Genomic DNA, 21,999 nt, shown 5'->3' with positions numbered 1-21,999 from the left:
TCAAGAGAATTCTTGCTGCGTAGTGTATTATGGCTCAGGCGTACACACTTCAAACAAATTTTAATGGTTCAAAAAATGCCTGGCCAAATGGTCGGCCCTCCCGCATGTTCACTTCAACAAATCTGGCCCTCTTTGAAAAATGTTTGGACACCCCTGGTCTATGTGGACAGCTTTATCCCGGATGCCTGCATACTTAGATGTGCCTGTATTAATCATCAACCATATGAGTTTCTAAATGTTGTACCTTCATTAAATGTAACCATATTGCTACACTTAGAAGCTCCTCTCTTCTATTTTATACTCAGTTGTGACATGGCACTACTCTTATATCAAGACATCGCTTGTATATCAAGTCAAAATGTATTTAAAAAAATAGGATTTTTGTACTCACCGTAAAATCCATTTCTCTGAGTTCATGAACGGACACAGCAGCCTAAGTCTCTCCTGAATGGAAGGATATATAACCCTAAGGTCAATGCTGCTGTGTCCGTCCATGAACGGAAGAGAAATGTTGCTTGTCTCAAACCAAGTTACTCTGAAACCAAGGTTTTACTGTAACTCGATAATAAAGGAGCTGGATTTTCTGGTTCCCCATTATGGAATACGTTATCTCTATAATCCAATGGACAGAGCTCCACTTTAACAAGTCACGCCTCTTTAGGTTCAGCTTAAAAATCTGCTATTTTGAGTACAGGTGTAATGGAAGTTTGACAACTAAAGATCATAGAAAGCTTCAATTACCTTCACATTTCTTTCCATCCAGGAGCCGATAGCCCTCTGGGCATAAACACTCATAACCGATCTTAAGGTCTTTGCAGATATCAGAACACCCGCCATTGTTTTTCATACACTCGTTTTCCTCTTCAAGAGAAAATGGAGAGATTTGTGTTAGTGGGTCCAAATAAACATTTTTTTTAACAAACTACAGAGAAGGAAGGTGTGATAACACCGATCTATTGTACAAATCAGAGACTCACCACACCCCTTTATGGGCTCATCGGTCCAGTCTCTGCAGTCTCGCACACCATTACACACTTGGTCCATGTTGATACACTCTCCGCTGTGACACTTGAACTTGTTTGGACCCTCACATTTTGTCACTTTAAGGATAAAGAAAAACAGTTTATAGCCACATAGAATAGGTAGATTAAAAACAGATAAGCATGATGGATGCTATGAGGTCCTAGGGCTAGGGTGACATTCACTGCAGATGAACCTTCCTGGTGTATGTGATTTAGATGAGAGTGATTGATTCATGAACAGTGAATGTTCGGTATAAGTCATCTTCACTGCTTTATAAATAGGCCCCTATGTGTAATCTAGGAGCTATGGTCTTCTCCAAAAATCCTGAACCATACAACTGGATCACACCTTCTATTGGCACCAATATGTGTCTGTATGGCCCCTTTCACACTGAGGCCTTTTACACACGGGCCAAAATCTCGTCAGGAAAAAAACGTTGTTTTTCCCAATGAGATTCTTGGCAAGAATCTTTTGCCGCCCGAGTGTACACACAGACCTTTCAAAAGAACCGCGGTTATTTAGAAAGGCAAGAACGTGGTGACGTCATCGCGTACGACGAGCATGCGCTTGTCACATTCGATGCCGTCGCCGCAATCTTGCTTCACCCTACCTATGCCGCGGAAGCTAGGGTTTCCACGGCGACAGGTAAGTATACACACTCTCGGGTTTCTCGTCGGGAAACAGGCCGACAAGAATCCCGACGAGGAAAAAAGAGATCCTGCTCTCTATTTATCTCATCGAGATTCTGGCCAGATTTCCAGACGAGAAACCTGAAAGCCTCGTACACACGCTTGGTTTACTCTGCAAGAAAGCTCTGCCAGCAATTTTCTTGCTGGTTTTTGCCGAGAAAACCGAGCGTGTGTACAAGGCTTGACGGACTGATCGGGTCGTCCTTTCAGTTTTTCAGGCGGACCCGATTGGACCATCTATTGCTTTTAATGGAGCGGCGGACAACTGCCAATATCCGATCTAATACTGTCCACTAAAAACAGACCGATAGTTCCCCATCCATCTGACGGATCGGATGACAGTCGGATGGAAACAAACAGACGGTCCGTTTCCACCCGACAGCCCATCGGGCTGTGTCCTTGTCTGCTCTGCATCAGAGGAGCCTACACGGACCTGTCATCCACCTGCTCAGCGGCGATCAGTGGAGAGATCCCCCGCTGAGCGGGCGGATCTGCTGTCTGACTCCACCATTGTGAAAGGGGCCTATGACTGTGGCAGGGACACTATACTGAGAACTCAATCAGTGACTGGGACTGAAGTGTGTTTATGTGGTAGGATCCTCTTTTTGGAAGCCCTGTGGAATATGCAGGCACTTTAAAAAATTATTTAGGTACTCAAAAACAGATTGTATGCTTACCATTTATACATCCAAATTCGTCACTATGATCGTCACACTCATATTCTCGGTTGCACTGCAGACTGCCATGAATACACTTGCCGTCATTGCATTGGAACTGATCTGGGCTGCAGGTTGGTTTTTCTGTAGGTACATAAGATGCAAAACATTAGTCAACCACATATCACTTTTTTGTCCCTCAGCAGCATGTTGGCCAAAGTGGTCGTATCGACCTCCATCCAGTACATACCACAGTGGTTTTCATCTGACTTGTCCCTGCAGTCAAACCCTCCATCGCACTTCCAGCTCATGTGTATGCATTCTCCGCTGCCGCAGTGGAACTCCAGGTTGGAGCAGGGTTTGTCAGTCTTAATCGGCTCTTTCCCTTCACAGTTCTCCTCATCGGAGCCATCTTCACAGTCTGGATCTCCATCACAGGTCCACAGCTTGGGGATACAGACGGTGGAGTTCTTGCAACCGAAGAAGTTTTCGTTACAGGTTGGGGCCGGGCAATCTTCTTCATCACTACCATCATCGCAGTCACGGTCCTCGTCACATACGTATTCAAGAGAGATACACATTCCGCTCTTGCACTGGAATTGCTCATCTGAGGCACAGGGCTTGAGAGCTGCACAAAATGAGACAGGCCAATAAGACACACGGCACAAAAACCATCATAAGACCTTGATTACTAATGTTAAAGGACGTAATATGTTCAGTGCTAATCTTTAACTTGACACACACGCGTTTAATAGCATAGTATTTTATCAGTTATTTAGGCAGCAGATATTATTAAAGCTGAACTCTAAGTAGGTACAGGAGACACAAATTAACGCCACCCTGTATATATTAAAAGATATATTAAGTATGTATTTTATTTCTTTTTTTGATTCATACTTACCTAGGTGCTGTATCATACTTAGACCAATGCTGTATCTGTCCCCTGCTGTCTCTGCGCTGGGAACTGAGTCACCGAACACTGCAGATGGCTCGGTTCTCACAGATCCCAGAGAGGAGAGCTGCTGACTGTCGGTCAGCATCTCTCCTCTCTTCATCTCCACGCATCAGTCAAGGCAGCTGGCGGATCTAGACTTCTGAAGTCGGGATGAGGCGCTGCCTCGACTGATGGCAGTGATGTCAGCGGAATGTAAAAAGCACTAAAACTGCATAGGTGTGAATCCAGCCTTAGGCCTCATACACACGATAGGGTAACCAGAGGACAATGGTCTGATGGACCGTTTTCATCGGTCAAAACCGATCGTGTGTGGGCCCCATAGGTTATTTAACCATAGGTTAAAAAAAGCCAACTTGCTTTAAAATTAACCTATGGATTCCTAACCGATAGGTAAAAACCGATCGTTAGTAGGCACGACCATCGGTTAAAAATCCACGCATGCTCAGAATCAAGTCGACGCATGCTTGGAAGCATTGAACTTCGTTTTTTTCAGCACGTCGTTGTGTTTTACGTCACCGCGTTCTGACACGATCGGTTATTTAACCTATGGTGTGTAGGCGTGACGGACCATCAGTCATCTTCATCGGTTAACCTAAGACAACGGTCCTTCAGACCGTTATCTTCTGGTTAACCTATCCCTATCGTGTGTACGAGGCTTTAGACAGGAGCCAACATGTGTTGGAGTGTGGGAGAAAAACTGGAGTGCCAGGAAACCCATGTGAACACTGGGAGAATATGCAAACTCCATGCAGTAGCAGAGGTTAGCTATGCTTATTCATCACAAGAATTACATACCACAGTCCTTCTCATCTGAGCCATTCTCACAGTCTTCCTGATTATCGCACTTCCATGACAGGGGGATACATCGGTTCACCCTTCCACCGCAGCTGAACTGTTGAGTGCTGCAAGTTACAGTTTCTGAGAAGAGACCCACAGGGTATAAGAAGTCAGTTCATAATTATTTCAAAAAAATTCATGCCATTGTTCTCTACTGCCTTTATGCCACCCTCCATCCTAGTGTCTCAGAACTTACCACATGTCGTTGAGGACTCATCAGATCCGTCCCTGCATTCCTCATTGCCATCACAGACCCATTTATATGGAATGCATTTGCCATCTTCACATTGGAACTCATTTCTTTCACATTTTGAAACATCTAGAATGAAAAAAAAAAATAAGCAAAGAAGAGATACAAATGAACGTTAAGAAGTAAAAAAAAATGGCTATCAACCAAATCTACAAGATGTTATCACAACAGCTTACTCTGCAATGCAAAGAAAGACAATGCTAGGTGGTTAAAACCGCTATCTACCCAAAACAAAACCTTGCACTCAATTCAGTTTATCATGGAAGGATTCTTTATTTTTTATTTTTCTTGGAAATGGCTTATCATTTTGGTTCTACAGCAATTTTTCTACAAGGAAGTTGCAAAAGTAAATCAGCCAGATCAAACAAGTTGTAAAATAACAGCACATAACGCAATGCAGAAACGCAACTACCAGGAAGTCAGTGATGTTATATATCTTAGATACAAACTGTCCCCGATTACAAGGGGAAGTCCAAGGCTTTGAAGACCCGTCATAGCAAATGTTCGCTCCAGGAAATGTAACAATAGTAACCAATTGTACTGCTAAATGTAATCAGGGATCTCCAAACTACAGCCCTCCAGCTGTTGTTGAACTACACGTCCCATGAGGTTGTGACATTTACAGACATGACTAGGCATGATGGGAATTGTAGTTCCTGATTAACTGGAGGGCCATAGTTTGGAGACACCATTCTATTCAAGTGAGTTATTCAGATCACCAAGTCTAAAGCTGGTCACACAAGTCTGAAACTTGAGCGCTGAGTAGCCACCTAAATAAACAAACTTCGATTAAGAAATCGAAGGAAGTGGGCAAAAAAAAAAAAAAATCCGCCAAATAGTGACTGAAGCCAATCAGCTAAAGTCACTGTTTGGATATACTGATAGCCATGGGTGCCGGCTGTCAGAATACACTACCCAGAAGCAGTAGATTTGTTCATCTGCACCATTTAGCTCAAACGGGGGAAGCTATGGATTTGTCCTACTCCTATTTAGAGCTGCACGATTAATCACGGAGAGAATCGCGATCTCTATTCTCCCCGCCCGCCATCTCCCCGCGGGATGACCTGCGATTCTTTTGTGTCACCGCCGGTTCCACATAACCAGCGTGGAACGCAAATGGCGCAGATATCGGAACCGACGTCAGCAGCCTGCGCCGCTGGATGGATGCCTGGGCTTCTCTCACAGTTCTGTACAACTGTAGTGTGTATCCATGCGCCACCTTGTGGTTGCCGGCGGTACTGGTTCTGATGTATTAATCTTTCTCACAGTTCTGTACAACTGTGTGTATCCATGCGCCACCCAATGGTTGCTGGTGGTACTGCTTCTGATGTATAAAAAAGAGACCAGTGATATGTCTATAATGTTAAAGACCATAAAACTCCTATAAAAAAAGCAGAATCAAAGTTTGATTCTGCTTTTTTCATAGGAGTTATATGGTCTTTAACATTATAGACATATCACTGGTCTCTTTTTTTAAATATTCATATTTTCACATAAATCACAGGTTTATTTATTTATTTGGGGGGGGGGGGGTTCTGGCATTCAGTTTTTGAGAATCGTGATCTTTAGTCTAAGCAAAAGAATCGCGATTCTCATTTTGACTAGAATCGTGCAGCTCTACTCCTATTGGGCTTGACTGTATTGACACAAGTCAATTGGCATGTTTAAGACGGAAAAAGTTGGCAGTGACCATCTTGTGAAAGATCTCCTATAATGATTATTATGTTTGTTGTGTATAAAGTAAGGGATCGTGTCAAAGAGGAAAAAAAAAGTTAACTGTACATGAAGGTTTCTAGCCAACCTCTTATCCAAGGGTCTCCAAACTTTCTAAACAAAAGGCCAGTTTACTGTCCTTCAGACTTTAGGGGGGCAGGTGTAGTCTTCCGTAACATGTCATACAATCGTTTTTTACTGGGCATATTTCCGGTATGTAAGACTTACTACATTAATCAGATCATGGAGGTGGAGAATACACCGAAAAGGAACAGGATGAATAATATTGATTACTTATTAACTACTTCAGATTACATTATCAGTAAAACTGAACACCTTTACAGTTGTGATCTAAGTCAGCCAACGAGTACCTAATCTCACAAATGCTCTTTTGGCTGAATAGGCACAGTTCTCTCTCAGGCACACTCCAAAAACTTGTAGAAAGCCTTGACAAAATAGAGTGAAGGCCAATACAGCCTCAAAGAATTGGGAACAGCTCCGTCTTAATGCCCCCTTGCACCAAGCCAAGTCTATATAGACATGCTTTCATGAGCTTGGCATGGAGAAGTCTCAGGCCTCGTACACACGACCGAGTTTCTCGGCAAAAACCAGCAAGAAACTTGCTGGGATTTTTTTTTTTTGCCGAGGAAACCGGTCGTGTGTACATTTTTCGACGAGGAAACTTTCGAGGATCCCGTCGAGCCAAAAAGAGAGCATGTCTTCTTTTTCCTCGACGGGAATGGAGAAACTTGCCTTGTCGAGTTCCTCGACAGCCTAACCAGGAACTCGACGAGGAAAACGATGTGTTTCGCCCGTCAAGTTCCTCGGTCGTGTGTACGAGGCTTCAGTGGTCTGCCACGAGCCCTGATCTCAATGCCACTGAACAACCTTTTGGATGAGTTGGAACAACAATTACAAGCCAGGTCTTTCGATTCATCATCATTACCTGGCCTGACAAATGCTTCTTTGGCTGGTCTATCAAAAAATGAAACGCCTTTACGATTAGGAGCCAGGTCTTCTCATCTCACAAATGCTCTTTTGGCTGAATAGGCACAGTTCTCTCAGGCACACTCCAAAAACTTGTAGAAAGCCTTGACAAAATAGAGTGAAGGCCAATACAGCCTCAAAGAATTGGGAACAGCTCCGTCTTAATGCCCCCTTGCACCAAGCCAAGTCTATATAGACATGCTTTCATGAGCTTGGCACGGAGAAGTCTCAGTGGTCTGCTACGAGCCCTGACCTCAATGCCACTGAACAACCTTTTGGATGAGTTGGAACGGCAATTATGAGCCAGGTCTTCCGATTTATCATCAGTACCTGGCCGGGCAAATGCTTATTTGGCTGAATGGGCACAAATTCCCACAAACACGCTCCAAGCGGATGTGGTAAACCTTTTCAGAAGATTGGAGGCTGTTTTTAGCCACAAAGAGAGGCGGGAAACAACTTCATATTAATGGCCATGCTTTTGGAATGGGATGTTCAAAAGCTCATATAGGTGTGATGGTCAGGCCATATAGTGTACTTAGCGTAGGAAATACCATTACATTTATAGTAAACGTTTTTTTTGGTGAAAAAATTCATGTTTCTTATTTTTTCCAATCAGAAAGTAGATATGGACAGGGAAAACTGAGCAGAACAGTACACTTTTTTTTAAAGCAGGTGTGAAGTTGAAGCAGGCGGCAGGCATGTGAAGCGGGAAGCAGGCGTAGCAAATATCTTCCATCCCGACATAAAGTCAGCCTGGTCTATAGATATATCCAGTCATTCACGCACTGCAGAATTTTCAAGTGAGACGGAGATAGAAATTTGAGATGTTCAATATCTGCCAGCTTTTCCTTGACTGAGAGAAGAACCAGCTTTTCATCTGCATGCCCAACTACCTATTCTTGTTTTCTTGGCTGACAGGGTGCATCGCCACCCTGTGGGACAAGTTGGCACAATTTGTGGCAGCATGTGTAAATTCACACATTTTCACTTACCAACAGGCTTAGTCATAAAATGTCCAAACGTTTTCAACTTTGACTAAGTGCAATTTTCCACCTTGGTGTTTTCCCTTTTACATTCCACTTTCATAATGGGTCTTCTACTGGTTAGGTCATGCGTTTTTATGCCATCCTCCTGGTTGCTGAATTTGAATATTTCTGTATGGTTATTAGAGGATTTGTTCTTCTATTACGGGGATGGGACAGTGTACATATTTTTTTTATGTTTTATATTCATAAAAGTTCAATAAAAACAAGATGTGATTTAAAAGAGCTTAAAGCGGGAGTTCACCCAAAAATCAACTTTCTGCAGTTAGATCCAGCATACTGCTGACATCTGCAGTATGCTGGTCTTTTTTATCTTTATTTTGGTACTTATCGTTTTAGCAGTATTTCTTCTATGGCTCCGAGCGGGAAATCCTGCGGGGAATGGGCGTTCCCGAAGGCAAGCAAGTTGATTGACGGCCTTCGATAGCGCGTCACGGCTTCCGAAAACAGCCGAGGTGACACTTGGCTGTTTACGGCGCCTGCGCTTGCCGTGTAGAGCTGACTGCGCAGGCGCTGTAAATTGTAGAGTGTCACTCGTGTGTATTTTCGGAAGCCGTGACGCGCTATCGAAGGCTGTCAATCAACTTGCTTGTCTTCGGGAACGCCTATACCAGGAAGTAATCCCCGCTCGGAGCCATAGAAGAAATACTGCTAAAACGATAAGTACCGAAAAAAAAAAAAGACCAGCATACTGCAGATGTCAGCAGTATGCTGGATCTAACTGCAGAAAGTTGATTTTTGGGTGAAGTCCTGCTTTAAGAAGAAAATCTGGTTAAATATATCTTTGTTTGGATCATTTTGTCCCCTTCTGCCTCGTGGTCTCACCACCAAAGCGAAAGAGACACCAATTCGGTAGTTTTACTCACATCTGGATAAACAGATCTTTAAAGGACCTATTCACTTTGTTGTGGCGTGTTAATGTGAACCACTGCAGCAATTTGCAGTAAAATAGACGTTTTTTCGCAACACACATGCAAAAAAAGGCCCTCAAACTTCTGTTATTTCACAAGTCACCACCTCACAGTCATAGTATACCCTATATTATACATATTTCCCTGTTCGTATTTAAACCACTAATAAGTGTATCCACACAAAACACGAGAAGTGCGAAAATATGAGGAGAAAAGAAAAAAAAAAGAGTCTGACAACAATCTACGGTTAGCAGGAACAAGGAAACTTGGCAATGACTTCAGTGGTTGAGTGACAGAACAGCCGTGTCAGCGATGCCGAGGCCTTGCTATCTCTGAAGAAGCATTTGCTTCACGTTCACCAGGGTGTGGTCCCAGCTTTTATATTTTCAAAAACAAAATGGCATTCGTCACAGCACCCAAAACCGAAGAAAACCACGCTGACACTGACAAAATCTGTAGCGCTTGACTAAAGTTTTCTCTTTAAGCTGATCAGTCGAATAATAGAACTTGACTATGACAGTAAAGGATGCTTTTACGGTATAAAGTTTCATCGTCTTCTTGGTAGCATGTGCTAAGAGAGTCACATCTGGCTTACACATTAACAGCGTGGTACATTAAACACCCACGCCTGAACTTTACCCTGATTTTATATCCACTACTAAGAAAGATATCATATAACGTTAAAAGCTGGCAAATGGATAAACCAGAGAGGTAAAATAAATACTGTAGTTATGGTTGCAGTCATTTGATATTTTGGGGTACTTTTATAAAACGAAAGGTAAAATATGGGTAACAAGGTTTCGAAAATCAGTGGCCTATCTGATTTTAGATGGACGGCCATTGGACGTCAGATGCACACATGGGGGTAGATTGAGATAGAAGATACAACGGCGTATCTCCAGATACGCCGTCGTATCTCTGAGTCCGGCCGGTCGTATCTATGCGCCTGATTCATAGAATCAGTTACGCATAGATTTCCCTAAGATCCGACTGGCGTAAGTGTTTTACACCGTCGTATCTTAGGCTGCATATTTACGCTGGCCGCTAGGTGGCGCTTCCATAGATTTACGCGAGGAATATGCAAATGAGCTACATACGCCGATTCAGAAACGTACGTCCGGCCGGCGCATTTTTTTACGTCGTTTACGTTAGGCTTTTTTCGGCGTATAGTTATCCCTGCTATATGAGGCGTATCCTATGTTAAGTATTACGTCGTTTGCGTAAGTCGTTCGCGAATAGGGCTGGACGTAATTTACGTTCACGTCGAAAGCAATGACGATTTGAGGCGGAATTTCGAGCATGCGCACTGGGATTTTTTCACGAACGGCGCATGCCGTGAGATACGTTAAGCCGGGCGGACAGATAGACCATTCTATCTGAATCTAGCCCATGGACGGTAATTGTATATTTATAGTGGATTGGAGATTATTCAATAAATTATCTCTCAAGTCAAGTTGAGGAGAAAAGTCCATGAAGCCTTACAAAAGGCTACAAAATTTATGGGCAAATAAAGAGGAACCCCTAAAATAATTTTTAGGTCTTGGGGAACCCTTACTAAAACCCATCAATTGGGGTTCAATTAGAAATATGTTCATTATATTTGTGGTAAGTAGAAAGAAAGGAATCTTTACAGTGGTGGTCAGAATGCCACCCTTAAATACAAATAAACAGATCATTGGTGTCTTGTTCACCGGCCGAGATTCGAACCGTGTGTGGGCAGGCCAATATGATTGATTGATCAACTTGGGTACAAACAGTCTGCCGGATTCACTTGCGATTATTGCTAGTGGCTGCTGTGGCAATAATCACGGTCTTCTCCCAGTGGGGACGGTTTCCCCCACCCTGCTGGGAGTAGACAATTGCTCATTAGGGAGGAATTCCCCTGTCATGCTGATGGGGGAATCGTGGTTGCAGGGAGATTTGCACTACTTTTTCAGCCTACTTTTACCAAATCATGTGTTTTTTCAGCTCTTTACTGCCACCCTTTGGGCAACTTCTTGTCTGATCTTTAGCATTGGTTCTGAGCATGTGTGTTTGTACTTGTGTACACACGATCGGATTAGGCTCCATCGGGCATTTGTTCTCGAAAAGTTTGAGAGCATTCACAGCGAACACAATTAATTTCTGATGACTGCTAAAAATCTAATTACATTTTTAAATTAAATAAAAAAAAAACTAAAAACGTACTAAATTTGGCCACATTGAACAGTTTCCTCACCGCATGATCTCACTCAAAGAGCATTTCCCAACAATTACAACAATCAGTCCAGTCCCAGGGGGGGATTTTTTTTGTTTGTTTTGTTATTTTCTTTATTTTCTTGTTTTTCTGTTGGTATTGCCGTCTAATGACGGTGTGTGTTGTATGTTGTATTTTTTATTTTTTTTCTGCCGGCCATGTTGGCCGAATTGTTAGACTTGGCGGAGGGCCGAGTGATGTAAGTGTTATGTGTTATGTCTTTTAAAAAATCAATAAAACGTTTTTACAGCCACTTTTCTGAGCGTTTTTTACAGCTTAAAAACGCCTGTCCATGTTATTCTATGGCATCATGCCCACATAGGCGCTTTTGAGCTTCAAATGGCATAGGCGTTTTTGAGCTGTAAAAAAAAAACGCAGGACCAGGGCGTTCTGAAGCTCCAGAGTAGAGCTGTAAATAGCCAGACGTTAAAAAACGCTCAAAAACGCGCGAAAACGCTCAAAAACGCTACCGTTTTTGGACAGGCGTTTTTAAGCTGTAAAAAAGGCTAACACAAGTGGCTGTAAAAACGCCAGTGGAAATGAAGCTAAAAATTTTTTTTCTGCGTTTTCAGTTTTGCAGAAACACACTAAATTTACACGGTTTCCTATGGGTCAGGTTCACATCTGTGCATTTTATGGAAAGGATCAGGGACTTTTTTCTGGTTTCATAGACTTCAATGGTTTAAAAAAATATATTGAAAAACGCAAAATGCACCTGGAATATGTAAACTGCAACCTGCATAGGTGTGAACCAGGCCGCAGGGGCCGATTTATAAATGCTTTCACAAAGAATTCACACATTTTTACAACTAAATTCAATTAAAAATGTGTGAATCGTAGGTGAAAGTTGTGTGAACACATTTATAAACAGACCCCAAGTTATAGGCTTATCTGTAAGTAAACACGGGAGCTCAAGCAACATAGGGCGTGGCCCTCATGGGTGTCAGCCTGGTCTGCGCTCCTAGAGACGGTTGTCGCCGTGGTGGATGCCAGAACACAACTGTTCTGTATTACTAAATATGGTCGACACACAGGAATGTGAACGCAGAACAGTGAGGGGAGCAATGCTCTCAGAATTTTTACAATTGCTCCCAGTACTCTGAGTTGCAAATAGGTTTAAGGAAAAATAAAAAAATATATATATTTGATCCAACAAGAAAAAGACGGTAAGTGTAAATAAAAACACAGCACTGCAAAGACAGACACAAAATGGCGGAGCACATCAAAAGAGAGACTTTTTTTTCTGCACGTACCTTATGACTGCCTTGCATATAAATTGGACGCCAAGGGATTTTTTTGAACTTGCCTGCAATGTTTGCCAGGAGTTGGCAACTTGCAAAGCTAACGAGACTCTTCAATTCAAGGCAATGACAGCGCACTCCAAGCACAGTTTAGACCCCTGATGCCCAATATGTGCTTAAGGGCATTGTGGCCTTTTGGTAGTTGTTTGGCCCTTTTACCGCGTACACACGGTCGTTTTTCGGCATGAAAAAAAAAAATTACATTTTCAGCATGTCCAAAAAACGAAGTTTTCCAACTTCATCATTAAAAACGACATTGCCCAGACATCATCGTTTTTTAAAAATGATGAACAAAGCGCGGTGACATACAACACGTACGACAGCACTCTAAAGGGAAAGTTCTATTCGCATGTGGGCTGCTTTAGCTGATTCCGTGTTAGTAAAAGACGATTCGCGCTTTTTTGTCTGTTACAGCGTGATGAATGTGCTTACTCCATTATGAATGGTAGTTTTACCAGAACGAGCGCTCCCGTCTCATAACTTGCTTCTGGGCATGCACGGGTTTAAAACGTTGTTTTTGCCCACACACGATCATTTTTTACAACACGAAAAACAAGATGTGAAGCCCACAAGAACTTTTCCCATCGAAAAATTTGAGAACCAGCGCTTAAATTTTTGCTTTCGGAAATTCCGACAGAAAAAGTTCAATGGTGCCTACACATAGTCGGAATTTGCGACCAAAAGCTCACATCAAACTTTTCTCGTCTGAAATTCTGATCGTGTGTACACGACATTACATGCTGCCAGACTTTTATCTGTTTCCTACACCAGGTCTCCAGTCTCCAACCACATCTGTAGATGTCCACTGTCTATGACTATCTCATGTGGTATGTCCACAGACAGTCTTCTATGGTATTCCATAAACTGAACATTATGTGCAGCCCATTGGTGATGTCAAGGGCCACAGCTTGGTCCCTATACCTCATAGCTCGACAACCACTGCCTTAGAAGCTTGTAAGGTTCTTGCTTTGCATGCATGTCTTGGTACCAGCATTTTGGATCTGTAGGTCTGGGCTTCAGAGATAAGTGAAGATTACATCCTACTACCAATCAAGGGATCCGTATTTCTCTATAGGTCTTTTAAATGCCACAATACAATTTTCCAATGACCTGCCAGTAAACTTGATTTTTTCCGGCCTGGTAACATGACATATTCCCGTCACGTAGGCTAAAATAAACCAAGGGCCGTCGAGTTATTTAAAGACAAAGACGTTAGTAATAAACATGTGCTATCTCTGAGAATAAACCAGGGCCTCCAGGAAAGGCATGGAATATTGGCATGTTAAGGCACCATTAATGCCTTGAACGTTTGTTTCGCTCAGCAGACTTGTTCGCCTGCCTGCAAAGTTATAGGCCAGATTTGTTCTGGTTCTGAAAGCACATGCATGTTTTGAGTGTGCTCAGATACGTATTTCTGTGCATTCTTCAAGAGACCTGTTTTTTGGTAATCTGACTAGGAGTGGCTCTCAAGGAATCTGACTGCCCAAGCTCTCTGGCAGTCATTGTGGCAATTATTAGCATAATTCCCGCAGGCTGGATGCTAATACTGCCCGTCATTGAAACGGTTGGCCTCTCTAACTGATATAATGGCCACTGATGGTGGGGCAGAGCCAGCCACCCGTCAGTTCTTTCAAGGGTGCCATCCAGGGGGACTAGATGCAACGGGAAGGCATCTAGAGGTGCCTGCTGTTCTTAGTATGGGAGAGCACCCATAGGTACACTTAAAGTAGATTAGTAGAAGAAAAGGCAATACAGTCATCCACGATTGGCTGTCACAGTGGTCACATGTTAAGCAGCTGGTCTCTCCAGCTCCTGATCCTTACCAGAACCCGGGAGTTGTCTTTGACTGCTCAGTAACTGTGCTGGAAGCAGGCATATAGCAAAATCTCAGCACAGAAACCTTGCCCGCCCATGGTATCCATGGGCAGGCAAAGAGCCCAGCCTCTTTGCCATCGCACATATGTGTTATGTGGGTGGCAACAGCTCACTGCACGCTCCCAGCACAGAAACCCCAGCCACCATATGGTCTACATGTGGGTGTTGAAGTATACCCTCTTTGCCGCCACACATATGTGTTACAGCAAGAGATCAAATATCATCTCCCTACCGCGCTTAAATTTCCTCATACAGTTTCTAAAAAATAATAAAAAACATTGTAATTACCTTTTTTTTTAAGTTTTCTATTCGGTCCGCGACCGCAAAGCTTGAGCGGCGGACCGATAACACTGACAAATCTTTAGAGCAGTGGCATCATCCCACTGGTGTCTAAGGCTATGTTGTCCTAGGGCAGTGATGGCGAACCTTGGCCCCCCCAGATGTTTTGGAACTGCATTTCCCATGATGCTCCACTACACTGCAAAGTGCATGAGAATCACGGGGATTGGAGTTCCAAAACATCTGGGATGCCAAGGTTCGCCATCACTGCCCTAGGGGGAATTCACAAACACCAACCACACAGACATAAGCATGCGCTAAAGCCTTGCGGTCATGTGATCATTAAAAATAAAAAGGTATTTACACTGAGTTTATTAGTAACTATATGCAAGGAATTAAAGAACGGTGAGGAGGCAACATTTAGGCCTCATTCACATGGAATTTTTATCACAATAATCCTGTGTATCCTGTGGCTGGAGTCACAGGTGGACGTGGATAGCTGCGGCCGGTCAACCTGTACAAAGGAATGACAGGCTGACAGCGGACGCAGCTGTCTGGATAAAATCGCCCATGGAGCTTTTATCTGCAGCTAGAGACAGTTGACCACCTCTGGATGCAAACAGCTTGCGCCCAAAAGCGTGCGTCTGTCCCTAACCGCCGGGTGTGACTGAGGTTTTAAAATGGTGGGTTATTGTACTGCCTTTCCTTCTACATGAGCACTGTCCATTGACGACAACCCCCCTCCATCTCCAGAAGATCAGCAGGTGTGACCGCACGTACGCAAAGAAACCAATGGGCGTCACAGGTCAGGCTATGACGTCCGAGGAGCGTTGGTAACCTCAGAGTTGCTTGGGAGAGCTAGTAAAAAACAGCCAGGGGGTTCCATGTGGACATCCCTGCAAAAAAAGAATAGCGATATAATGCATAGATGTCCACCAACATGGTGGAATGCACCACGTTACGATGCAGAAGTGCCCTGCCTCCACGCAGTTTAACAACACTGGTGTAAAATCTGTTGCCCCATAGCAACTCCTTAGGCACACTTGTTGGTTGCTATTGGCAACAACACCACTTTTGCGGCAGGTTTTTACAGATCTGCACATCCAGGGGGTAAGTTTAACTCTTCCCTTTACACGTTCTTGGCAGGCCGAGGATAACAATGTCGTTTGGCTGATTAAAACACTCGTAGAGGTGAAATCCAGCCAGGTCCTCCACTTATCTACCATCGACCTCTACTAATGTTCTATTACTAAGTTACAGATGTTCTCGGAAAAACTACAAAGCCATGAAGCAATCTCGCCTGTATGACTACGCTGGTAAGCAGCCGCTCTTATCGGCACGCCACGCCCTGGATTCACTCGCTGCAGAAGTCATGACACACTTGTGAGGAGAGTGACGCACACCTCCTTAAAGAGGCTTTGTTTTTAATCGAAAAACCCTTGCAAAGGGGAAAAGTAGCCATTTTTTTTAAGAGGACCTGTCACCGCACTTCCATTTTTTTTTTTTTTAAATAAAACCCTTGCAATGGGGAAAAGTAGCCATTTCATAAAGAGGACCTGTCACCTTACTTCCATTTTTTTTTTATAAAACCCTTGCAATAGGGAAAAGTAGCCATTTCATTCAGAGGACCTATCACCACACTTCCATGTTTTATTAAAACCCTTGCAGTGAGGAGAGCCATGTACTCCTTGCAATGATGAAACTGAGCTATTTCTTTAAGAGGACCTGTCACGGTTGTCACCACACCTTTATTTGATATAAAACCCTTGCAGTGAGGTGAAGGGGCCATTTCTTATAGAGACCCTGTCACCAGAGACTGCTAAATACATACAAATTTGCCAACTGTTCAGTTTTATTTCCTCTTATGATTAATGCAACTTTATTATTGTCCGGCTTCCCTTTCACCTCCTTGCTGTCATGCGCCATAGAACCAAGCAATGAAGCAGCAGCAGCACCCATTGCTTCATTCTATGTTGCAGGACAGTCAGGAGCGCCCATGGTTAAAGGAATATCAAGGATACCACATTTCATAGAACCATTCCTTAAGCAAAAAGAAAAGCAACCTCTATCTTCTTTATTATTGTATCATAATTTATGCTTTTTTTATACTGTCTTATGTATTATACTATCTTAATTTCTCTTTTATTTTATGTCAGTATCGTGTTCTACTGCTGCAAGACGTTCCATTAAAAAGTGAAAGTCGGGTCCCTTTAAGACCAAGGGCGGGAAATTCCTCTCACAGGAGACTGAGGCTGCCTAACTGAAACCACGCCCCCTCCGTGTCCTCGCCGGGTCTAGGGGCGGGAGCTCACATCGGCAGATATGACGTCGCCCAATCAGAAGACGGGAGCGGTCAGCTCATTCATCCTGTGTGTGGAGTTGGGGCGTGGCTGTAAAGGGAATGCCAGTGTAACTGTCATCACTAACATGGCCCAATGTAAAGTGCCCTCTCATTATATAATCACCTAAACCTATTGATAATGATAGCAATGATAATACATATCAGTCAGACAATAAGGCCATAAATGTGTTCCATATATTACGTCACAGTCACACCCTCCTCTTTACCTCAGTTCTGCGGTTATCTGAGGTAAAGCTGCTCCCCTACCCCTCCCACCAGCAGCAGCAGGGGACCCCCATTACATGACAGCATGGCAGAACCTAAACAGCCACTGTATGCATAGTGTGTGCTACTACAAGTCCCAGAGTCCAAGGAAGCACCCTTGCTTTATATTAAAAATAAATATAATAATATCCTATATAAAAGTATAATAATAAGGCAACACCAGAAGACCCAGCCATGCCTGACACTTAGTTCTGTTCTCAGCAGCTACACCCATTGACCATAATGGCAGGAGTCCATCTTTTGTAGAACTACAAAGCTCAGAAGACTGGAAACCACCCTTAGTCCATAGCAATAATAAATGAAAAACCAGCATTGAATGACACATTTGCTTCTGTCCCCAGCTACACCCAAAATAGCAGGAGGCCATCTTTGCAGCACTACAAATCCCAGAATGTCCTTGCAGGGAACCACCCTTAGTCCATAGTAATAATAATAATAATAATACTACATAAAGAACCATAAGTCCCAGCACAGTTTTATCTGGCCAGTGATACCTACATTGTAATAATACAAGGAGAAACTAGGAAGCCCCTGAACGTGTCATGTGTAGAAGCACAAGGCCCAGCAAGCCCTTTTAGCCTTCTAGATTCATAATAAAACAGGTTAAACTGGACCACATGTGGAAAAAATACAAGTTGAAAATGTAGGACTACAAGTCCCAGAATGACACCTAGGAATGAGGGAGCCACCCTTGCCCCATAGCAATGCACAAGGATGCTGCACCTCTCTGTAGTCCTGAGGAAGGACTGCAAGTTCCAGAATGCCCAGAGTGACACCTAGTAATGAAAGAGCCACCTCTGTCCTGTCTGTTGTCCCCAGGTAGGACTACAAGTCCCAGAGTGACACCTAGTAATGAAGGAGCCACCTCTGTCCTGTCTGTTGTCTTCTGGTAGGACTACAAGTCCCAGAATGACACATAGGAATGAAGGAGCCACCTCTGTCCTGTCTGTTGTCTTCTGGTAGGACTACAAGTCCCAGCATGACACCTAGGAATGAAGGAGCCACCTCTGTCCTGTCTGTTGTCCCCAGGTAGGACTACAAGTCCCATATTGACACCTAGGAATGAAGGAGCCACCTCTGTCCTGCCTGTTGTTTTCTGGTAGGACTACAAGTCCCAGAATGCCCAGGGTGACACCTAGGAATTAAGGAGCCACCCCTGCCTTATACCATAGAAGGCCCAACCATAGCATTGCACAGGTATGCTACACCTGTCACCAAGTAGGACTACAAGTCCCAGAATGACACCTAGTAATGAAGGACCTATAAAATGCTGAGCTATAGCACTGCACTGGGCTGCTGCCCTCAGGTAGGAGGACTACAAGTCCCAGCATGCCACCTAGTAATGAAGAAGCCCCCCCCCCCTATATAGGGCTCCTCCATAGCACTGCACTGGGCTGCTGCCCTCAGGTAGGAGGACTACAAGTCCCAGCATGCCACCAAGTAATGAAGAAGCTCCCCCCATATAGGGCTCCTCCATAGCACTGCACTGGGCTGCTGCCCTCAGGTAGGAGGACTACAAGTCCCAGCATGCCACCTAGCAATGAAGAACCTCCCCCCATATAGGGCTCCTCCATAGCACTGCACAGGTATTCTGCACCTGTCCCCCCCTCAGGTCATAGATAACGGTCCTGTCATTCCACTAATCCCTATAGAAACATCCATAAATGCAAAGCCCAGCACTACAGACACAACACACAGGTATCATACATATACAGAGCCAACCACTGGACACACCCAGATGTGCAGAGTGCAGACTTACCTGACTTAGCAGATGTCAGATGGAATAAAAGCAGCATGAGAGCCAGAGATGACCTGCAAGTCTCCATTCCTTAGATCCTTATTCCTATGTATAGAGAATTAAAGGTAGATCCCCCCTGTGTGTGTCAGTGTAATGTGGGCTTCCCCCTGTGTGATGGAGGAGATCAGCACAGCTCCTCTTCTGATTGCACTGTGTTTGGGGTAGTCACCAGTCAATTGCAATTAATTTTTTTTTTTTGCACACTAGTAGTAAGGAGGAGGGACAAAAAAGTGGTGTGATTTTTTAAAGATGGTATTGTTCCTACCCAGGGGGAGGAGCCAACAACACACGATGTGACATAGGCAGAGCACTCCTATGCTAGGCAATGGAGGGAGGCACACACCCTGGGGCTGAGTCATTTCCTATAGGCAGCATAGGACCTCCTACATGCATACCTCAAATGCCTGTACCCTGGGAGGATATCGGAATAATGGGGATAGATCTGGGCGATTATACGGGGGATCAACCATTCTGCGCTATATATAGAAAATAATTATTTTATATGAGCAAAGCGAGTCAATGTTATATTCCCATCGCTTAACCTGACAAGGATACATTGGTGCCAGGGTAACCATAAACACAGAGGTTGCCCGTAGCAACCTATAACTACAAGATGCCAAATATCTTACTCTGTATATACAGTATATATTGATATATATATATTTACACTATATATTATTACTATATATATATACACACACACACACACACATATCTATATGTTATATATAATATATATTTATGTATACACACTGTATATTATTACTATATATATATATATATATATATATATATATACACACACATATCTATATGTTATATATAATATATATTTATGTATACACACTGTATATTATTACTATATATATATATATATATATATATACACACACACACATACTGTATGTTATTACTATATATATATATATATTATAAAACATATAGATCTAGCCATCATGTGCATTTATATATATATATATATATATATATATATATACACTATATTATTACTCTATATATATATATATATATATATATATATATATATATATATATAAATACAGTATATATATATATAACATATAGCTCTGGCCATCATGTGTATATATATATATATATATATATATATATATATATATACACACACACATACACATACTGTATATTATTACTATATATATATATATTATATATAACATATATATCTATCCATCATGTGCATTTATATATATATATATATATATATATATATATATATATGCACATGATGGCCAGAGCTATATGTTACATGGCCATCATGTGCATATATATATATATATATATATATATATATATATATATACACGCACACATATACATACATACAATGTATATTATTACTATATATATATATATATATATATATATATATTTCCTGGGCGTCCTACGGCGGCACACCATGGGTTAAGCTTTCCATCTAACCCCTGGAGGAAGAAAACTTAAACAAGCAGTGAGACAAGTTTAAATTGATTAATTGAACACAGCAAGACTACCTGTCCTGCACCTATAAATTCCCCCCAAGAACACACACAGACGTATTTTATTTTTCTTCCTACCTACAGATGAAGAATTCGTGAGGCAAATGCTCACACCCGGTGCTTCTGGGTTGCTGAGCGTAGGGGCGGCCGTATACCGGATGCTATCTCCGGTCCCTCAGCCTGCACCCCGACATCCCTCGGTCCGGTATAGGAAGCCGACATGTTTTCCCGTCGAAAAGACCGGTACGAGATGGACACCGAGGGTGTATACACGCCGCAGTACCGGAAGTCTCCGGAAAGGTCGGCGCAGTGTTATGACGCACTTCCGGGAGTGCCGGAGTTCGCGTCAGCAATGGGGATCACAAGAGGAGGAACATGGCTGCAAGGTAAATTACAATTTCGCTTCCACTGATAGTTTGATGTACGGGCAGCCGGAATTGTTTGTGTGGGATCCCAGGGCCTTCCCTCTATCCGTGTCATTTCCTGTTTTGGGGCCTTTTCTGACCGGTGGGATCTGCAATCGCTGCACTCAGCCTAGGCAGCAGATCCCTTGGCCGGTCAGAGATGGCTCCCTCTGGTAAAGCTACAAGGAAGTCTAGACATAATATGTGCAGCAAATGTGAACAACCTTTGCCAGAATCATATACTAGAAACACCTGTGAAACTTGCTTGAATCAATCAGATAGAGGGCAGACCAATGCTTTCCTAGCCTGGCTTAAAGATGAGATGTGTAGTACCTTTAAAGAACTTAAAGACTCCCTGGGGCAAAGGAAAAGAAAGAGGGTTCTCAGAGATGTGTCCCCTGCTGCATCCGAAACTTCTGGGGAATCTTCTGCCTCTTCATCCAGTCCGGAAGTATTATTCGACGATTTGGATGATGATTTATACTTATTGCCCAGGGATAAGTTTCCCAAATTACTCTCTGCAGTAAAGGACACTATAGAGTCTTCTAAAGACGTGTCAGCCAGACCAAAGAAGGATCAGTTGTACTACTTTCCACAGATCCCGGATATGAGATTGCCTTCTCACCCTATTTTAAATGACTGGTTTAAGAAGGACTGGGCCAACCCTGATAGAAGGTCTGACGTGGGGGCCCGCTTTAAAACTACATATAGGTTGGACCCCAAATGTTCATCCGAATGGGAGAATCCACCTAAGCTTGATCTGGCGGCTGCCCGGATGGTTAAAAAATCTCTATTTCCCTCAGACGAATCCTCCAAATTGTCCGACTCATTAGAGCGCAAGGCAGATGGCCTGGCTAAAAAGAACTACCTAGCCGCAGCTTCCGCTTCCAAGGTAGCGG

At 43.1% G+C, this 21,999-nt stretch overlaps 1 protein-coding gene across 1 annotated transcript in view; it reads right to left on the bottom strand.

Moving 5' to 3' along the window:
- LDLR (low density lipoprotein receptor) overlaps positions 1 to 19,375 on the bottom strand; it is a 34,072-nt gene extending 14,697 nt beyond the window's left edge. Inside the window, exons 1-7 of the mRNA XM_040346464.1 lie at positions 19,141 to 19,375; positions 4,357 to 4,479; positions 4,119 to 4,241; positions 2,619 to 2,996; positions 2,390 to 2,512; positions 978 to 1,100; positions 742 to 861 (exon numbers count right to left, since the gene is read on the bottom strand). Of these exons, the coding sequence (XP_040202398.1) occupies positions 742 to 861; positions 978 to 1,100; positions 2,390 to 2,512; positions 2,619 to 2,996; positions 4,119 to 4,241; positions 4,357 to 4,479; positions 19,141 to 19,207 (1,057 nt within the window). The 5' untranslated portion in view covers positions 19,208 to 19,375. The remainder of the gene's footprint in view (positions 1 to 741; positions 862 to 977; positions 1,101 to 2,389; positions 2,513 to 2,618; positions 2,997 to 4,118; positions 4,242 to 4,356; positions 4,480 to 19,140) is intronic.
- Between the last annotated feature and the right edge of the window lie 2,624 nt (positions 19,376 to 21,999).

The sequence above is a fragment of the Rana temporaria genome, chromosome 3 (genome assembly GCF_905171775.1).
Source record: "Rana temporaria chromosome 3, aRanTem1.1, whole genome shotgun sequence".
Classification (NCBI taxonomy): Eukaryota; Metazoa; Chordata; class Amphibia; order Anura; family Ranidae; genus Rana; species Rana temporaria.
The sequence above is the reverse complement of the archived record's forward strand: the minus strand, read 5'-3'. Positions and strand labels throughout refer to the sequence as shown.